Source organism: Triticum urartu, chromosome 3 (genome assembly GCF_003073215.2).
Source record: "Triticum urartu cultivar G1812 chromosome 3, Tu2.1, whole genome shotgun sequence".
Classification (NCBI taxonomy): domain Eukaryota; kingdom Viridiplantae; phylum Streptophyta; class Magnoliopsida; order Poales; family Poaceae; genus Triticum; species Triticum urartu.
Genome location: NC_053024.1, coordinates 716769147 through 716790673, shown reverse-complemented (window position 1 = coordinate 716790673; position 21527 = coordinate 716769147). Strand labels below are relative to the sequence as shown.

At 46.8% G+C, this 21527-nt stretch overlaps 1 protein-coding gene and 1 pseudogene across 1 annotated transcript; one reads left to right on the top strand and one right to left on the bottom strand.

Moving 5' to 3' along the window:
- Positions 1–6662: 6662 nt before the first annotated feature.
- On the top strand, positions 6663–16987 carry LOC125549375 (desmethyl-deoxy-podophyllotoxin synthase-like). The gene is made up of 3 exons (XM_048712808.1): positions 6663–6747; positions 15467–15753; positions 16373–16987. The coding sequence occupies exons 1-3, from the start codon at positions 6663–6665 to the stop codon at positions 16985–16987; spliced, it is 987 nt and encodes a 328-aa protein (XP_048568765.1).
- A 1343-nt stretch (positions 16988–18330) lies between these two features.
- On the bottom strand, positions 18331–20702 carry LOC125549374 (annotated as a pseudogene).
- Positions 20703–21527: the final 825 nt, after the last annotated feature.

Sequence of the window (21527 nt, the reverse complement as noted above, 5' to 3'; positions counted from 1 at the left end):
TTCAATCTCGTTACCGGCAAGTCTCTTTACTCGTTCCGTAACACATCATCCCGTGATCAACTCCTTGGTCACATTGTGCACATTATGATGATGTCCTACCGAGTGGGCCTAGAGATACCTCTCCGTTTACACGGAGTGACAAATCCCAGTCTCGATTCGTGCCAACCCAACAGACACTTTCGGAGATACCTGTAGTGTACCTTTATAGCCACCCAGTTACGTTGTGACGTTTGGCACACCCAAAGTATTCCTACGGTATCCGGGAGTTGCACAATCTCATGGTCTAAGGAAATGATACTTGACATTAGAAAAGCTTTAGCATGCGAACTACGCGATCTTGTGCTATGCTTAGAATTGGGTCTTGTCCATCACATCATTCTTCTAGCGATGTGATCCCATTATCAATGACATCCAATGTCCATGGTCAGGAAACCGTAACCATCTATTGATCAACGAGCTAGTCAACTAGAGGCTTACCAGGGACATGGTGTTGTCTATGTATCCACACATGTATCTGAGTTTCCTATCAATACAATTCTAGCATGGATAATAAACGATTATCATGAACAAGGAAATATAATAATAACTAATTTATTATTGCCTCTAGGGCATATTTCCAACAGATTTCATTGTGTACCTTGTGGATGACACACCCAGGACTATTTCAGAAGCCTATGCATCTCCTGATGCTGACTACTAGAAGGAAGCTGTACGTAGCGAGATGGATTCCATCTTAGCTAACGGTACCTGGGAGATCACTGACCGTCCTTATGGGTGCAAACCTGTAGGATATAAGTGGGTGTTCAAGAAGAAGCTTAGACCTGATGGTACGATTGAAAAGTACAAGGCACGGCTTGTGGCCAAGGGTTATACCCAGAAACAAGGTGAAGACTTCTTTGATACTTACTCACCCGTGGCTAGACTGACCACAATTCGGGTGCTACTATCACTGGCTGCCTCACATGGTCTTCTCGTTCATCAAATGGACATTAAGACGGCTTTCCTCAATGGAGAGTTGAAGGAGGAAATTTACATGGATCAGCCAGATGGTTTTGTAGTACCTGGTCAGGAAGGAAAGGTGTGCAAGTTATTAAAGTCTTTATATGGCCTTAAACAAGCTCCTAAGGAGTGGCATGAGAAGTTCAAAAGAACATTAACTACTGTCGGCTTTGTAGTAAACGATGGTGACAAGTGCGTGTACTATCGCTATGGTGGGGGCGAGGGAGTTATTCTTTCTCTGTATGTCGACGACATATTGATCTTTGGAACCAAACTTGATTTAATCAAGGAGGTTAAGGATTTCTTATCTCGCTGTTTTGAGATGAAGGATCTAGGAGTAGCTGATGTTATCTTAAACATCAAGCTGTTGAGAGATGAGAATGGTGGGATCACATTGCTTCAGTCTCATTATGTGGAAAAGGTCTTGAGTCATTTTGGGTATAGCGACTGCACGCCTTCTCCAACTCCATATGATGCTAGTGTGTTGCTTCGAAAGAATCGACGGATTGCTAGAGATCAACTGAGGTATTCTCAGATTATTGGCTCGCTTATGTATTTGGCGAGTGCCACGAGGCCTGACATCTCTTTTACTGTGAGCAAGCTGAGTCGGTTTGTGTCAAAACTGGGAGATGATCATTGGCATGCGCTTGAGAGAGTTATGTGCTATTTGAAAGGCACCGCGAGCTATGGGATTCACTACACCGGGTATCCAAGGGTACTGGAGGGTTATAGTGACTCAAACTGGATATCTGATGCTGATGAGATTAAGGCCACAAGTGGTTATGTTTTTACAGTTGGTGGTGGCGCTGTTTCCTGGATGTCTTGCAAGCATACCATCTTAACGAGGTCAACTATGGAAGCAGAACTCACAGCATTAGACACTGCCACTGTTGAAGCAGAGTGACTTCGTGAACTCTTGATGGACTTACCTATGGTTGAAAAACCAATACCCCCTATCCTGATGAACTGTGATAATCAAACTGTGATCGTCAAGATAAACAGTTCTAAGGACAATATGAAGTCCTCAAGGCATGTGAAGAGGAGACTAAAATCTGTCAGAAAATTGAGGAACTCCGGAGTTATTACGTTGGATTATATCCAAACGTCGAAAAACTTCGTAGATCCCTTCACAAAGGGTCTATCACATAATGTGATAGATAATGCATCGATGGAGATGGGTTTGAGACCTACCGCATGAGTTGTCCATAGTGGTAACCCACTCTATGTGATCGGAGATCCCGTGAAGTAGAAGTGGGAGACAAGCTGTTGGTCAGCTGGGAGGAGAGTATCCCTATATTAATTATCCCACTCCGTGAAGATGCAATACTCTTCTGATCTGCATGGCAGGTTGATACTTATCTTAATGTATTCCAAGTGGCTTATTCGGGTAAGCAAAGATGTTGTCCTGCAGAACATCTTCTGAGGAACACACCTATATGAATTTGACTGTTAACGTCGCAGTCTGTGAGAATTGGGTGTTCTCTAATAAATTCATGAAAGGCCCTGGAGTATGACGTATACGCTCCACCCGCGGGGAAGCCTTGCGGCAGCCCAGTATCGGTCAAGAATTTGTGTGAAACTAGTTTCACAGAAAACTTGTAGTTCAAGGCATAGTCCACTATTCAAGTTGTGATCTAGTGTAGCATAAATTTCTAAGTGGAAGTTCAACTTCACAGTCTCCACTAAGCACCGATATATAAAACAATGTTTTGGAACTAAATGATGAGATGTGCCAATGAGACTTTGTAGGGGATTGTTGGAATTTTGCTAGTAGGCCTTTGGCCCAAAGCCTAACTAAAATTCTGAAATTCTCTTGGCCCATTCATGCACACATGTGAGTGGAGTGAGTGAGGCTAAAGTTTAGTCCCACCCCGGAAGTTGAGAGAGAGTTGCACCTCTTTATAAGGTGAGCTCTTCTACCACTTGTATGAGCATGAGAAGAGAAGACCTACACGCGCGCTCCTCCTCCTCGCTCGTCACGACGCGCCGCGGGTTGCGGGATTGAGCCGAGCCGAGGACAGAGCTATGCACGTTGTCTATATTTTTGCTGCTCGGGAAAATTAATGAGTCATTAATAATAATTAACGGACACGTTAATTACTGAACCGTTTCCGATTCTTTTGGATCGTGACGACTCGGACGTGGGGTTTATTCCCACGACCTACCCGGCCCGCACTATATAGTCAAGCAGATGTCTACCCTAGCCGCCGTCGCTCGTATGGTTTCTCACCACCGTTCCAGATCATTGCGCCGCCAAGAAAGTCTTCTCCATCCCTCCTTCCGGCGTGCACCGCGAGAAGGGACAGCAGGCCTCCGGAACCCCGCCTCTCGTGATCCTGTACGGGAGAGGGGCGATCAGGTTTTTGGGGAGCACACTCGCGCGACTGCTGGCAGCGACGACTTCGCGAACGACGACTTCTTTCCCGACCTCGGCAACCTCGTCCTCGACGACATGGGTGACAACGTCAACGCCGGCGGTGTTGCTCCCGCTGCACCGTATGTGATTCTATCCTTCCTGTTCAAGATCGTGGTAGAATTCATGTTTCTAGTATGTTCCCTAGATGTGATCTGTTTATCAGCTATGCTAGTTCACATGATTAGTTTAATCTCTGTTGCTGTAGTCATGATTTATCTTCTGTTTATTCAGATTAAATCTCGTAGTAATTTGCTCATATTTCCAACACATACTCATTAAAATAGGGGAGTGTGATGAAATCTTCTCCCGTTGCAACGCACATGCATTTGTGCTGGTAATACCTAACCTAATGTATGATATTTGTCGTAGATCAACCGTCCGAGTGGTGGAACCAAAGTATAAACAACTACACTTACAACTATGCAACAAAAGAACAACATGTCATTAAGCACCAACGACAGAGGGCATCAGGAAGGCGCGTGACTCTGGAGCTACAACACTGGATGAAAAGATAAAACAGAGAGGAATGCAACTAGTCTTCATACAATGTGCAATGCAAACACTCTAGTAAATAGTCTGTTCGAACATGCATGTCCATAACAACTAGTGTTCGTCACTTTTTAAGGGCAAGGTAGCACCATAGCAGCACAACATTTGAAATTCAACAAGTACTAGAGATCCCTCAGCAGAGCCACTTTTGGATAGGCAGTCAGGAGAATCTGAGCAAGGCTCAAAGGACCTTCATGAATGGTCTCACTTTTCATAAAAGGAATTAGTATACTTTGAGGATCACGCACCTTGAGACCGGTGATGCATTCTTTCTTGCTGTTGCTGAGGTCATACCGGACATACATGGTATCACCCCTGAATCTACGAGAGTACTTGTATATGCAGTTGCCCTCAATCGATGGAAGCTTATCTGCATCAACTGACAAGCACTTGTTGAAACAAAGGAAGAGTGCCCAGCTGCCGATACTTTCGATTGGTTCAAGTACCTTCCGCTCGACATCAACGCTGAAAACGCTTAAAGTTTCCGGTTCATCCTGAACCAGCAGCAGTTTACCAGTAGATTCCACGAGATAAATACAGCCATCCTGCAAATGAGTTTCTACTATCCGTTTGGCATACCAGTGGCTGCCGCTCCAGACAATCTTGAATAAAGTTGCTGCAGAGTTGAGAAAGTAAACATGGCCTGCATAGGTGATCATGCTTTTAAGGTAGAAGAGACCATCATCTTCGCATAGTGCATCTTGGAACTGCATCGCACACAACTGGCTTGTTGGATCAGCACTGCAAACAGCATGGCCGTCTTGCTCTAGATTATAATACGCCGGGATGTCGTCGTATATCCTATGGTACATGCCAGCACGATACTGGAAAAAGAAGATGAGCGTTGGTTCACAGCCGGTGACTGCAGCCAGCACATTAGGTTCCCGAGGTATCGGCGCCGCAAAGCAGAGCATGTCGCCCGTCAACGGGTTGAGGACACGAGCGGCATGCGGGCGCTCCCTGTCCCCGAGGATGAGGAGACCATCGGATGCACCGACGAAGATGTAGTCGCGGAGCAGAGGTAGGCCAAGGCGGCGGATGCGCCCGGTGGAGACGTTGAGGAAGAGGGGTCCCTCCTCGAGCACGACCCACTGCCGCGGGCGGAAGCGGAGGTCGGCCACTGCGGCCAGTGGAGATGGCTTGGCGACGGCGGACCGCCAGCTGGGGCAGACGGCCCTGAGGTCCATGTACGAATCGACGCCGCTGGTGGCCAGCAGGCAGTCGCCGACGCGACGGATCAGGTCCGGCTGAAGCGACGCCCATTCCGCCATAGTGGATCGATGGCCTCTCGCTGCCCACCTCCCCGCTCTCCAGGTCAGTGATCTAGAACGGCGCGGGGTGGCGGCTTTGCGGCAAGAAACAGGTGTTGTGGTGGCGACGGACAGATCCCCCTCGCTCTACTGAGGAAGAAACTGTGCCGGGGGATGGAGTGGGACAAGGGGGAGGAGGACGCCAAGGGCCAAGGGCGGTAATGGAGGGGCGAATTTGGGGGAGAAAGGAGGGAGGGAGGGCGGCGGCCGGAGCAAGGGCAACCAAGCTCCGCAATGAGTGGTCGATTGGGCTGGGTCACGTCCCCTTTGGATGGGCTTTTATTATTATTATTTTGAGAATCCATTGGTTGTGCTATTTTAGGCACGTCAAAAATTATTCTATTTTGAGAATTCAAACGGGTCATGCCATGCCGGCTCGCATGCCCAGCCTCCAAGCCAGGCACGGCTCAAGATGTGCCACATGCCGGACACGGCCCTTTAAGCCCGTGCCGTGCCTGGCCTATGGCGGGCCATGCCGGCGTGCTCGCGGGCTGGCCTAGTTGGCCCGACCCGTTTTGCCAGCTATAACCCCCCGCACACCCCATTGTGTATAAGTGGGCCGGCCCAGATAATTCATATCCGGTTTTGGGAAGGTTCTACAACCTTCCCTAACCGGCTTTTCTTTCTTTTCCAATTTTTCTATCCTTTTTTCAATTTTTTATATGTTTTTTTCTTTTTCATTTCATTTTGTCGTTTAAAGATATCGTAAAGTTTCGTTGTCCGTTCCGTCATGGACCATATCTATATTTTTACGGGCTAGAGAAGAGCTATCGTCATCATCAAACAAAGAAGCCAAGGACTGCTCAAAAGAGACGTATAAAAAGTAAAGTAGGCGATTTCACCCAGAAGCCTATTGAACTACTACCTCCGTCTTGGTTTATTGGTCCTCATTATATTTTGTGTCAAAATATCATCTTAAATTTAACTAACAAAATATTAATGCATGTCATAAAAAATAATATCCTTAGATACTATATTCAAATACGAATCCAACGATAATCCAACGATATATTTTTTATGACATGCAACTGATGTTTTTAAAGTTAGATCTATGATCAAAGTTTAGCACAAAATACGAACGGGACTAATAAACCAGGACGGAGGTAGTAGCTCCCACGCATGGATCTGCATTGTGTGCTTTCGCCGGGGCGAGAGTGAAAAAGAAATGCACTAAGAGTTCCAGATTCACTCCGTGTAGATTGGCTGAACACGCAAAGCCTCCCACTGGCAGGCGATCGTGTTTTTCTCAAGATTTCTCGCAGATGAAACCGATACTGACACATCTACTAAATCATCTTAACAACCTTGTGGGGTTGCGCACAAGCCGAGTGACGTAGGTGCACAAGAGTACTTGCGCGCAAGCCGTGTGACGTAGCAGCCGAGTGACGATGATGAACGGCATAGTCATGAGGGCGTCCGTGGGTGATAGGTGCGCGCAGCGGGACGCGTACCTGGAGGAGCTGGATGAAGGAAATATGCCCTAGAGGCAATAATAAAGTTATTATTTATTTCCTTATATCATGATAAATGTTTATTATTCATACTAGAATTGTATTAATCGGAAACATAATACATGTGTGAATACATAGACAAACAGAGTGTCACTAGTATGTCTTGACTAGCTCGTTAATCAAAGATGATTATGTTTCCTAACCATGAACAAAGAGTTGTTATTTGATTAACGAGGTCACATCATTAGTTGAATGATCTGATTGATATGACCCATTCCATTAGCTTAGCACCCGATCGTTTAGTATGTTGTTATTGCTTTCTTCATGACTTATACATGTTCCTATGACTATGAGATTATGCAACTCCCGTTTGCCGGAGGAACACTTTGTGTGCTACCAAACGTCCCAACGTTAATGGGTGATTATAAAGGAGCTCTACAGGTGTCTCCAATGGTAGATGTTGGGTTGGCGTATTTCGAGATTAGGATTTGTCACTCCGATTGTCAGAGAGGTATCTCTGGGCCCTCTCGGTAATGCACATCACATAAGCCTTGCAAGCATTGCAACTAATGAGTTAGTTGCGGGATGATGTATTACGGAACGAGTAAAGAGACTTGCCAGTAATGAGATTGAACTAGGTATTGGATACCGACGATCGAATCTCGGGCAAGTAACATACCGATGACAAAGGGAACAACGTATGTTGTTATGCGGTCTGACCGATAAAGATCTTCGTAGAATATGTAGGAACCAATATGGGCATCCAGGTCCCGCTATTGGTTATTGACCGGAAATGTGTCTCAGTCATGTCTACATTGTTCCCGAACCGTAGGGTCCGCACGCTTAACGTTACGATGACAGTTATTATGAGTTTATGCATTTTGATGTACCGAAGGTTGTTCGGAGTCCCGGATGTGATCACGGACATGGTGAGGAGTCTTGAAATGGTCGAGACATAAAGATTGATATATTGGAAGCCTATGTTTGGATATCGGAAGTGTTCCGGGTGAAATCGGGATTTTACCGGAGTACCGGGAGGTTACCGGAACCCCCCGGGAACCAAATGGGCCTTAGTGGGCTTTAGTGGAAAGGTGAAAGGGGCAGCCCAAGGTGGGCTATGCGCCTCCCCCTCCCCTAGTCCTATTAGGACTAGGAGAGGTGGCCGGCCCCCTTCTCTCTCTCCCCACTCGAGGATTCCTATTCCAACTAGGATTGGGGGGGGGGGGGAGTCCTACTCCCGGTAGGAGTAGGACTCCTCCTGCGCCTCCATAGGGCTGGCCGCACCCCTCCCCCTTGGCTCCTTTATATACGGAGGCAGGGGGCACCTCTAGACACACAAGTTGATCCTTGAGATCGTTCCTTAGCCGTGTGCGGTGCCCCTGCCACCATATTCCACCTCGATCATATTGTAGCGGTGCTTAGGCGAAGCCCTGCGATGGTAGAACATCAAGATCGTCACCACGCCGTCGTGCTGACGGAACTCTTCCCCGACGCTTTGCTGGATCGGAGCCCGGGGATCGTCATCGAGCTGTACGTGCGCTAAGAAATCGGAGGTGCCGGAGTAACGGTGCTTGGATCGGTCGGATCGGGAAAACGTACGACTGCTTCCTCTACGTTGTGTGATCGCTTCCGCAGTCGGTCTGCGTGGGTACGTAGACAACACTCTCCCCTCTCGTTGCTGTGCATCACCATGAGCTTGCGTGTGCGTAGGAAATTTTTTGAAATTACTATGTTCCCCAACAGTGGCATCCGAGCCTAGGTTTTATGGTTTGATGTTATATGCACGAGTAGAACACAAGTGAGTTGTGGGCGATATAAGTCATACTGCCTACCAGCATGTCATACTTTGGTTCGGCGGTATTGTTGGACGAGACGACCCGGACCAACCTTACGTGTACGCTTACGCGAGACCGGTTCCCCCGACGTGCTTTGCACACAGGTGGCTTGCGGGCGACTGTCTCTCCAACTTTAGTTGAACCAAGTGTGGCTACGCCCGGTCCTTGCGAAGGTTAAAACGGAGTCTATTTGACAAACTATCGTTGTGGTTTTGATGCGTAGGTGAGATTGGTTCTTGCTTAAGCCCGTAGCAGCCACGTAAAACTTGCAACAACAAAGTAGAGGACGTCTAACTTGTTTTTGCAGGGCATGTTGTGATGTGATATGGTCATGGCATGATGCTGCATTTTATTGTATGAGATGATCATGTTTTGTAACCGAGTTATCGGCAACTGGCAGGAGCCATATGGTTGTCGCTTTATTGTATGCAATGCAATCGCGATGTAATGCTTTACTTTATCACTAAGCGGTAGCGATAGTCGTGGAAGCATAAGATTGGCGAGACGACAACGATGCTACGATGGAGATCAAGGTGTCGCGCCGGTGACGATGGTGATCATGACGGTGCTTCGGAGATGGAGGTCACAGGCACAAGATGATGATGGCCATATCATATCACTTATATTGATTGCATGTGATGTTTATCTTTTTATGCATCTTATCTTCCTTTGATTGACGGTAGCATTATAAGATGATCTCTCACTAAATTATCAAGAAGTGTTCTCCCTGAGTATGCACCGTTGCCAAAGTTCGTCGTGCCCAGACACCACGTGATGATCGGGTGTGATAAGCTCTACGTCCATCTACAACGGGTGCAAGCCAGTTTTGCACACGCAGAATACTCAGGTTAAACTTGACGAGCCTAGCATATGCAGATATGGCCTCGGAACACGGAGACCGAAAGGTCGAGCGTGAATCATATAGTAGATATGATCAACATAACGATGTTCACCATTGAAAACTACTCCATCTCACGTGATGATCGATTATGGTTTAGTTGATTTGGATCACGTGATCATTTAGAGGATTAGAGGGATGTCTATCTAAGTGGGAGTTCTTAAATAATTTGATTAATTGAACTTAAACTTATCATGAACTTAGTACCTGATAGTATCTTGCTTGTTTATGTTGATTGTAGATAGATGGCTCGTGCTGTTGTTCCGTTGAATTTTAATGCGTTCCTTGAGAAAGCAAAGTTGAAAGATGATGGTAGCAATTACACGGACTGGGTCCGTAACTTGAGGATTATCCTCATTGCTGCACAGAAGAATTACGTCCTGGAAGCACCGCTGGGTGCCAGGCCTGCTGCTGGAGCAACACCAGATGTTATGAACGTCTGGCAGAGCAAAGCTGATGACTACTCGATAGTTCAGTGTGCCATGCTTTACGGCTTAGAATCGGGACTTCAACGATGTTTTGAACGTCATGGAGCATATGAGATGTTCCAGGAGTTGAAGTTAATATTTCAAGCAAATGCCCGGATTGAGAGATATGAAGTCTCCAATAAGTTCTATAGCTGCAAGATGGAGGAGAACAGTTCTGTCAGTGAGCATATACTCAAAATGTCTGGGTATAATAATCACTTGATTCAATTGGGAGTTAATCTTCTAGATGATTGCGTCATTGACAGAATTCTCCAATCACTGCCACCAAGCTACAAGAGCTTCGTGATGAACTATAATATGCAAGGGATGAACAAGACTATTCCCGAGCTCTTCGCAATGCTGAAAGCTGCGGAGGTAGAAATCAAGAAGGAGCATCAAGTGTTGATGGTTAACAAGACCACTAGTTTCAAGAAAAAGGGCAAAGGGAAGAAGAAGGGAAACTTCAAGAAGAACGGCAAGCAAGTTGCTGCTCAAGAGAAGAAACCCAAGTCTGGACCTAAGCCTGAAACTGAGTGCTTCTACTGCAAGCAGACTGGTCACTGGAAGTGGAACTGCCCCAAGTATTTGGCGGATAAGAAGGATGGCAAGGTGAACAAAGGTATATGTGATATACATGTTATTGATGTGTACCTTACTAGAGCTCGCAGTAGCACCTGGGTATTTGATACTGGTTCTGTTGCTAATATTTGCAACTCGAAACAGGGACTACGGAATAAGCGGACACTAGCAAAGGACGAGGTGACGATGCGCGTGGGAAACGGTTCCAAAGTCGATGTGATCGCGGTCGGCACGCTACCTCTACATCTACCTTCGAGATTAATATTAGACCTAAATAATTGTTATTTGGTGCCAGCGTTGAGCATGAACATTATATCTGGATCTTGTTTAATGCGAGACGGTTATTCATTTAAATCAGAGAATAATGGTTGTTCTATTTATATGAGTAATATCTTTTATGGTCATGCACCTTTGAAGAGTGGTCTATTTTTGATGAATCTCGATAGTAGTGATACACATATTCATAATGTTGAAGCCAAAAGATGCAGAGTTGATAATGAAAGTGCAACTTATTTGTGGCACTGTCGTTTAGGTCATATCGGTGTAAAGCGCATGAAGAAACTCCATACTGATGGACTTTTGGAACCACTTGATTATGAATCACTTGGTACTTGCGAACCGTGCCTCATGGGCAAGATGACTAAAACACCGTTCTCCGTACTGTGGAGAGAGCAACAGATTTGTTGGAAATCATACATACCGATGTGTGTGGTCCGATGAATATTGAGGCTCGTGGCGGATATCGTTATTTTCTCACCTTCACAGATGACTTAAGCAGATATGGGTATATCTACTTAATGAAACACAAGTCTGAAACATTTGAAAAGTTCAAAGAATTTCAGAGTGAAGTTGAAAATCATCGTAACAAGAAAATAAAGTTTCTACGATCTGATCGTGGAGGAGAATATTTGAGTTACGAGTTTGGTGTACATTTGAAAAATTGTGGAATAGTTTCGCAACTCACGCCACCCGGAACACCACAGCGTAATGGTGTGTCCGAACGTCGTAATCGTACTTTACTAGATATGGTGCGATCTATGATGTCTCTTACTGATTTACCGCTATCATTTTGGGGTTATGCTTTAGAGACGGCCGCATTCACATTAAATAGGGCACCATCAAAATCCGTTGAGACGACGCCTTATGAACTATGGTTTGGCAAGAAACCAAAGTTGTCGTTTCTTAAAGTTTGGGGCTGCGATGCTTATGTGAAAAAGCTTCAACCTGATAAGCTCGAACCCAAATCGGAGAAATGTGTCTTCATAGGATACCCAAAGGAGACTGTTGGGTACACCTTCTATCACAGATCCGAAGGCAAGACATTCGTTGCTAAGAATGGATCCTTTTTAGAGAAGGAGTTTCTCTCGAAAGAAGTGAGTGGGAGGAAAGTAGAACTTGACGAGGTAACTGTACCTGCTCCCTTATTGGAAAGTAGTACATCACAGAAAACTGTTTCTGCGACGCCTATACCAATTAGTGAGGAAGCTAATGATGATGATCATGAAACTTCAGGACAAGATACTACTGAACCTCGTAGATCAACCAGAGCGAGATCCGCACCAGAGTGGTACGGTAATCCTGTTCTGGAAATCATGCTACTAGATCATGATGAACCTACGAACTATGAAGAAGCGATGGTGAGCCCAGATTCTGCAAAATGGCTTGAAGCCATGAAATCTGAGATGGGATCCATGTATGAGAACAAAGTATGGACTTTGGTTGACTTGCCCGATGATCGGCAAGCGATTGAGAATAAATGGATCTTCAAGAAGAAGACTGACGCTGACGGTAATGTTACTGTCTACAAAGCTCGACTTGTCGTGAAAGGTTTTCGACAAGTTCAAGGGGTTGACTACAATGAGACCTTCTCACCCGTAGCGATGCTTAAGTCTGTCCGAATCATGTTAGCAATTGCCGCATTTTATGATTATGAAATTTGGCAAATGGATGTCAAAACTGCATTCCTGAATGGATTTCTGGAAGAGGGGTTGTATATGATGCAACCGGAAGGTTTTGTCGATCCAAAGAGAGCTAACAAAGTGTGCAAGCTCCAGCGATCCATTTATGGACTGGTGCAAGCCTCTCGGAGTTGGAATAAACGCTTTGATAGTGTGATCAAAGCATTTGGTTTTATACAGACTTTCGGAGAAGCCTGTATTTACAAGAAAGTGAGTGGGAGCTCTGTAGCATTTCTGATATTATATGTGGATGACATATTACTGATTGGAAATGATATAGAATTTCTGGATAGCATAAAGGGATACTTGAATAAGAGTTTTTCAATGAAAGACCTCGGTGAAGCTGCTTACATATTAGGCATAAAGATCTATAGAGATAGATCAAGACGCTTAATTGGACTTTCACAAAGCACATACCTTGACAAGATTTTGAAGAAGTTCAAAATGGATCAAGCAAAGAAAGGGTTCTTGCCTGTGTTACAAGGTGTGAAGTTGAGTCAGACTCAATGCCCGACCACTGCAGAAGATAGAGAGAAAATGAAAGATGTTCCCTATGCTTCAGCCATAGGCTCTATCATGTATGCAATGCTGTGTACCAGACCTGATGTGTGCCTTGCTATAAGTTTAGCAGGGAGGTACCAAAGTAATCCAGGAGTGGATCACTGGACAGCGGTCAAGAACATTCTGAAATACCTGAAAAGGACTAAGGATATGTTTCTCGTATATGGAGGTGACAAGGAGCTCACCGTAAGAGGTTACGTTGATGCAAGCTTTGACACTGATCCGGACGATTCTAAATCGCAAACCGGATATGTGTTTACATCAAACGGTGGAGCTGTCAGTTGGTGCAGTTCTAAACAAAGCGTCGTAGCGGGATCTACATGTGAAGCGGAGTACATAGCTGCTTCGGAAGCAGCGAACGAAGGAGTCTGGATGAAGGAGTTCATATCCGATCTAGGTGTCATACCTAGTGCATCGGGTCCAATGAAAATCTTTTGTGATAATACTGGTGCAATTGCCTTGGCAAAGGAATCCAGATTTCACAAAAGGACCAAGCACATCAAGAGACGCTTCAATTCCATCCTGGATCTAGTCCAGGTGGGAGACATAGAGATTTGCAAGATACATACGGATCTGAATGTTGCATACCCGTTGACTAAGCCTCTTCCACGAGCAAAACATGATCAGCACCAAGACTCCATGGGTGTTAGAATCATTACAGTGTAATCTAGATTATTGACTCTAGTGCAAGTGGGAGACTGAAGGAAATATGCCCTAGAGGCAATAATAAAGTTATTATTTATTTCCTTATATCATGATAAATGTTTATTATTCATACTAGAATTGTATTAATCGGAAACATAATACATGTGTGAATACATAGACAAACAGAGTGTCACTAGTATGCCTCTACTTGACTAGCTCGTTAATCAAAGATGGTTATGTTTCCTAACCATGAACAAAGAGTTGTTATTTGATTAACGAGGTCACATCATTAGTTGAATGATCTGATTGACATGACCCATTCCATTAGCTTAGCACCCGATCGTTTAGTATGTTGCTATTGCTTTCTTCATGACTTATACATGTTCCTATGACTATGAGATTATGCAACTCCCGTTTGCCGGAGGAACACTTTGTGTGCTACCAAACATCACAACGTTAATGGGTGATTATAAAGGAGCTCTACAGGTGTCTCCAATGGTAGATGTTGGGTTGGCGTATTTCGAGATTAGGATTTGTCACTCCGATTGTCGGAGAGGTATCTCTGGGCCCTCTCGGTAATGCACATCACATAAGCCTTGCAAGCATTGCAACTAATGAGTTAGTTGCGGGATGATGTATTACGGAACGAGTAAAGAGACTTGCCAGTAACGAGATTTAACTAGGTATTGGTTACCGACGATCGAATCTCCGGCAAGTAACATACCGATGACAAAGGGAACAACATATGTTGTTATGCGGTCTGACCGATAAAGATCTTCGTAGAATATGTAGGAACCAATATGGGCATCCAGGTCCCGCTATTGGTTATTGACCGGAGATGTGTCTCAGTCATGTCTACATTGTTCTCGAACCGTAGGGTCCGCACGCTTAACGTTACGATGACAGTTATTATGAGTTTATGCATTTTGATGTACCGAAGGTTGTTCGAAGTCCCGGATGTGATCACGGACATTACGAGGAGTCTCGAAATGGTCGAGACATAAAGATTGATATATTGGAAGCCTATGTTTGGATATCGGAAGTGTTCCGGGTGAAATAGGGATTTTACCGGAGTACCGGGAGGTTACCGGAACCCCCGGAAACCAAATGGGCCTTAGTGGGTTTTAGTGGAAAGGTGAAAGGGGCAGCCCAAGGTGGGCTATGCGCCTCCCCCCTCCCCTAGTCCTATTAGGACTAGGAGAGGTGGTCGGCCCCCTTCTCTCTCTCCCCACTCGAGGATTCCTATTCCAACTAGGATTGGGGGGGGGGACTCCTACTCCCGGTAGGAGTAGGACTCCTCCTGCGCCTCCATAGGGCTGGCCGCACCCCTCCCCCTTGGCTCCTTTATATACGGAGGCAGGGGGCACCTCTAGACACACAAGTTGATCCTTGAGATCGTTCCTTAGCCGTGTGCGGTGCCCCCTGCCACCATATTCCACCTTGATCATATTGTAGCGGTACTTAGGCGAAGCCCTGCGACGGTAGAACATCAAGATCGTCACCACGCCTTCGTGCTGACGGAACTCTTCCCCGACGCTTTGCTGGATCGGAGCCCGGGGATCGTCATCGAGCTGTACGTGTGCTAAGAACTCGGAGGTGCCGGAGTAACGGTGGTTGGATCGGTCGGATCGGGAAAACGTACGACTACTTCCTCTACGTTGTGTGATCGCTTCCGTAGTCGGTCTGCGTGGGTACGTAGACAACACTCTCCCCTCTCGTTGCTGTGCATCACCATGATCTTGCGTGTGCGTAGATTTTTTTTTGAAATTACTACGTTCCCCAACACTGGACATGGTGTTGGACCTCATGTCCGGATTTAACCTCATCGACCTGTTCGAGGCGTCGCGTCTCACCCGGGCGATCGGTGGCCAGCCTCTCAGGGCGACGTGGGAGCTGCACCGGAGGATCCACTCCATCATGGACGCGATGATCAACAATCACAGAACGGCTATGGAGGGCGAGGAGGACAATGATGCCAGACGTGAGAAGAGGGGGGGCATACTCACCACTCTGCTCCAGTTCCAGAGGGACGACGGGATTGGCGTGGTCGCCCTCACCCATGAAAACATCAGCGGCGTCCTCTTTGTGAGTCACCAGTCACCACTAACTACCCAAGACAATTGTTTAAAATTGGACCCCGTTATCTGGCGACCGTCCACTGGGAGGGGTGGCATTTGCAAACATTTTGATGGAGTTTTAGTTGGTCGGGGTGGCAGTTTCTTCATAAGAGCATGGCACTTTCTGGAGTGAAGGCTCAAAACTGCTATCCTCCCAGAAAATTCCATGTTGTTCTAAAGAAAATGTCACTCCCAATAGAACTAAAACTGCCAGGAAAATCATTCGAAATGCATTTCTCTCCCATTGAACGGTCGCCAGTTATGTTTTCCATTAAAATTCCAGTAGTGGAATTTTTTGGCAAGAGATGATATAACAAAAAAATGGCACCAGATTATTTTGGGATCTTATAGGAATTTCGGAAAATATTTTGGTTTGCGATGAAAATGTAATTAATTCAGATGAATTTTTCCTAATGTAAAATTTGGCTTAATATTAGGTTAATATGGTGCAAAATTTGAATGTTACAAATATTCCAATACCCACCATAATTAACATAACTTTTACTGAAATTTTGAACCCTCCTAGCTACAACATTTTGCTTTCTACATGATATTTCAGTCTCACATATTTCCGTGTGTGTCAGCAGGATCTTTTCATTGCAGGATCAGAGACTACAGCCACTACAACAATCTGGGCAATGTCTGAGTTGATGAGGAGCCCACACATAATGGCCGCCGCACAATCTGAAGTTCGCCGAGTCCTCCACGACAAGACCGAGGTGAATGAGGCCGACAATGATGGCCGGCTCCACTACCTACAGATGGTCATCAAGGAGACCTTCAGGTTGCATCCACCGGTGCCATTGCTCATGCTGAGGCTTTGCACTGAGCAAACAATGGTCATGGGCTATGATATTCCACGGGGCACCACTGTGTTCGTGAATGTGTCAGCTATCGGTAGGGATGAGAAGAGCTGGACTGACGCGAGCGAGTTCATCCCCAAGAGGTTTGACAGTGAAAAGGTTGATTATGGTGGTATGGACTTCAGGTTCCTCCCAGGTGGGGCTGGACGGAGAATGTGCCCCGGTATGATGTTTGGAGTGTCAAACATCGAAATGGCTCTTGCGAGCCTTCTCTATCACTTTGACTGGAAGCTTCCCGATGGTGGGAACCCGGAGAAGCTTGATATGAGTGAAGTGTATGGGATCATGGTTCGTCGTACGACCGAGCTTGTGTTGGAAGCTACTGTTTTTGTGCCTTAATTTGTTTTTTCTATGTTGCCATGTCAATTTTCCAATGGGTGCGTCCTATAGCGAAGGTCGAGAGAGTATACTATTACGTAACTAATATGTCTTATACTGTAATTTGTGTTAATGCCTGAGTGCTACTTTGTATTTAGCAATTAAGGTCATTTTATTATGTCCCTATACGTCTAAAGATATCCCATGTTTATATTCGTGGATCTGTTAAAGAGATACAAAATGGGTTAGAAAACAAATACCCCCCCCCCCCCCCCCCCCCAATTTTTTTGCATGCATCCCCGTTTCTATTTGAGTTTGGTATTAATTTCTCCATTGTTGAACTTACGTAGATATGCGCATGGGCAATTTTCATTCATGTATTTTTTATGATCCATTGAACCACTTCTACTCTATCAATCACGGAGACGGCTGCCAGGCGCCACCATTGTCTTGATGGCGAGAAGTGGTCGCTTAGCGCTCCGCCAACGCCGATCGCGGCAAGGCCGCCGCCAGGGCTCCGAAGGCAAAGTCGGTAGTGGACCCGGCGTCACTCGGCACCGCACAGCAGGAGGTACCGAGCGGTTTCTGCGCGAGCGGCAGGCAGCCACCGGACAAGGCTGTCGTGGCCCTTCGGCGCCACGACGACGATGAGGACACCGATAGCGGTGCGGCAAGGCACGGCGGCCATGCTTATGAGGTGGTCGTACGGTATAGGGTTTAGGTGGTTTTGCAAGTTTTTTGTTAAGCGGTTGAAATGTCGACCTTTTTATGTAAATTATAACTGAACTTGAATAAATTATGAAGTGTTTGAAAGAATTTTGTCCAGTTAGTTTGAATTATTGTTGAAATGTATGCGGGCAGCGTTGGAAGGCGGCCTCCCTGCATCATGTTTCTCTTAAGCCCCTGGGAAGTCAAGATTACGTGCTACCTTTGTGCGCTAATGTTTCTCTCTTCTAGCGATTATTTTTCTTATATCAAAGTGTCAAACTTCAATCTATTTTGCACTGTTGTATTCTACATGATGAACTCTACAAATAGACAGGCAAACTCCTACGAGAGCATATAATTAACATCCATGTACTTGAAATATGTACGGTGATGAATAAAATACTGAGTTCTCATAAATATTTCCGTGTTTGACATCTATTTTGTTATCGAAACACTGAACATATGTGTTTAATAAAAAAAGAAAAATACATGGACATAGACATAGCCACGTTCATACAGGTAGCGATAATACTTGTGGCCCATCTCACACGCTCATGGCTGCGTTAACTGTAGCCTGCTGTTTAAGGATAAGTGTATGCATCAAATTAAGAACCAGTCCTTGGACATAGCCACGTATAGCGATGTAGCCACTGAGCTTAGAGTTGGACTGCTTCTCTATGCTGATGTTCACCAAAGCATCCTCGCCAAACACACTCTTGGCGTAGAGATTGGCAGCAACAAACCCACAGTCCCCATCAAGCGCAGACAATGGTGTTAGGCAGTTCATGTTTGTTGACTTGATTATAAAGTTCACAAATGCCTTCTCATCATGAAGCACGGTATTGACCTTCACCTTAGCTTTCCACGGACACTCCGCCCACATCTTCCGGAAAGCTACATCAGTGCATGTGGCAGGTGTCATGTAATCCGCAATGCTAATGCTCATATCTTTTAGGATCACCTCTGAAGGCCCCATTTCATCAGAAGTCTCATAAATGATGCGGGTCATTATAATTCCAACATTTGATGAAGAGACCTTGATGTTGGCCTGGATTTGCTTGCTTGCGTTAGGAGCCACGGTGTACTTCGGAGAGCGCTCAAGTACTGCATTTTTAAATGCTGTTGCAAACTCCAAACACAAGTTGTGCATTGTTTCTTTTGTCCGGTTTATCACTGTAATATCAAGTACAGTATCATAGTACTGATTAACGGTAACAAATCCTTCAGCATACAAAGGATCACTGAACCCTGTCAATTGAATAGGGCGGTTCAATTTATTTGCATCATCTGCATCCTTGAATTCACCAGTTACAGCCTTTAAATCATCTTGGAACTCATCTTCCAACTCAATAAGTTGGCCCATTCCGCTCCTGCTGCCCAGGTGGTAGAAATCAATGGAATCATCAGTATGTGCATGGGCATTCTGTGCCTCGACCTTCATCTTGTCATTCTTCTTCCTGGATTGCTTCTCAGCAAGCATCTTTGTGAAGCTCTGGCGGCATGACAGCAACCAAACCTTCCTTGCATGATCATAATCAGTGCTACAAAGCAACCTAACGCAGAAAACAATTCTGTCATATGAGTCATTGTCAATAGGGTGGGGAAGGTAAGAGGACTTCCCCAGCTGCAGCATGGACACCATGATCAGCAAAGACTCTGCTGATGCCTTGTTTGCTTCAACCTCCTCCAGCCTCAGCACAAGCTTGGTCAACGTACACGCAACAACGGCGGCCAAGTGAAAATCACCTGACATAATGAGAAATCTGAGACTATGCGTGCAATCCAACAACCCACTAGTAGGAGTGCAATCAAAAATAGATTCATCGCTGTTCTCAGAGACATCATTGAAGGGCTGATCTCCAAGTGTGCGCATAATGGTAGAGATGGCTCTCCGGACCTCAGATAGCGAAAACGAGTACTCCCCAAGGATCCAGAGAGCACATGAACAGATGAAGGAATCCTGGATAAAACTTAACAAGTCAACCAGCCTCACTATCACGGACACACGCAGCAAAGGGTCGGTCCCGATGACGTCACACACAAACATAATGACATCCGAGGCTGAAGGAATGTCACCACCATACACAAGGAAATCCAGGAGGACGTGCATCACCAATCCAGCCACACTTGGGTACTCTACGGCACAGGCATGTATCGCCTGCACCAGCATCAGGTAGTATTCATAGGCCATCTCGTGCATACTATCCATTGTCTCAAAAACCTCCTTCTTGAGGTATAAAACGACCTTCTCCACAATCTGCGCGGTGATCAAACCAAGCACCAAATTCAGAGCCTTGCCTCTGTCATCCAGCTGATCAGCATCAGCTCTGGCAAGCAAGTGCAGGATGTCCATGACAAAAGAGACCATCATATAATGGTGTGAGGTGCACAGCTCGTGCAGGCTGTCCAAGATAACAAGCCTCACCTTCTTGTCACTTTGTGAGTTGAGCAGCCGGAAGTAGGCTTCCACAGCAGCGCGGATCAAGGTCGGTGCACGGGAGACAGACAAGAGCGTGCGTGCGCAGTCATATACTACAACAGCATCAGTTGTGCCAGTGGAGATGAGGGACATGATGATCTCAATGTACGTGGTTCTGAAGCGAGGAGAGTAGGCTTTGCGAACGAAATCGAGGGCGGCCATCTGGAGGGCATTGGGCTACTCGGCGTCGCGGGCAGCGTTGCTGAGCAAGTAAGCGTTCGCATGATCCGGCGAGCAGTCGCAGAGCATGAGGAACGCGTTCCTCCGTGCACTTGGGTCCTGCTCCATGGCGAGAGCACGATCCACAAGGTAAGGCGCGTTTGGAATGAGCTGCTCGCCACAAGGCAGGCGGAAGATCACAGAGATTGCGGAGAGCGCGTGTCGGCGGACCAAAGGGTGCGGGTGCTCGAGATTGGTGATGATGGCGGGCACAATCGGCTGGAGCAGCTCCGGCTCGCGGAGCCGGCAGAGGAACCGCAGCGTGACGCCGCGGATGTATTCGTTGGGGTGGTGGAGGTTGTTGCGGAGGTGGTGGGAGAGGAGGATCATCTCCGGGATGACCTTGCCGGAGGCTTAGTCCCGCTTGTCCACAACCTCGAGGTACACGAGGAGGAGCCTCTGGATGATGTGTTCCTTGGAGGGGAGGACGCAGCGGACGACGGTGACAAGGAGGTCGGGGACCGTGTCGCCGTTGAGGTGGAGCATGACCGCGCGCTTCAGAGCGTCGACCTTTGCGCCGACGTCGCTCCCATGGAGGCCAGCCTTGAGCTCCTCGGCCGCCCGGTGGGGGCTCTTGTCCAAGAACGGCAGCAGGAGGGTGCACGGCGACTCCTCGCTCATGGTCGGTGGTCGCTGCGCCAGATCCCGATCTGATCTGCCGTGCCAGATATCTGCGACGCTGGAATGGACATGGTATGTGGGGTGGATCCGGAAGGAGGAAGGCGAGGGCACGACTGAAGAACGGATCGCTGACGGTGTTGCGAGTTGCGACGCTATCATACGGACCTTGAAACGCTATCACCGACTTACTTGCTCCCGCATACGTGGCTTCATTTGCTTCATTTGATTGTAAGAAAATAAGGCTCAGCCCCACCCCCTGAAAATCAGGGGAGATGATTAGATTAGAAAAGAAAAAGGGAAAAGAATAGCCGTAGGATGAAGTGTGAGCACGGATGGGAGCATAGAGAGGGAGCAGGCAAGCCGGATCCCCCCCCCCCCCCCCCCCCCCCCCCCCCCCCCCCCCCCCCCCCCCCCCCCCCCCCCCCCCCCCCCCCCCCCCCCCCGGGGAACTCCTACCATCCAGGCCGCCTACTTCGCCTGCCTGCATCCTTGCCGCATGCGTCGCTGCTGGCGTAGCCGCCCTCTCCACCTCGT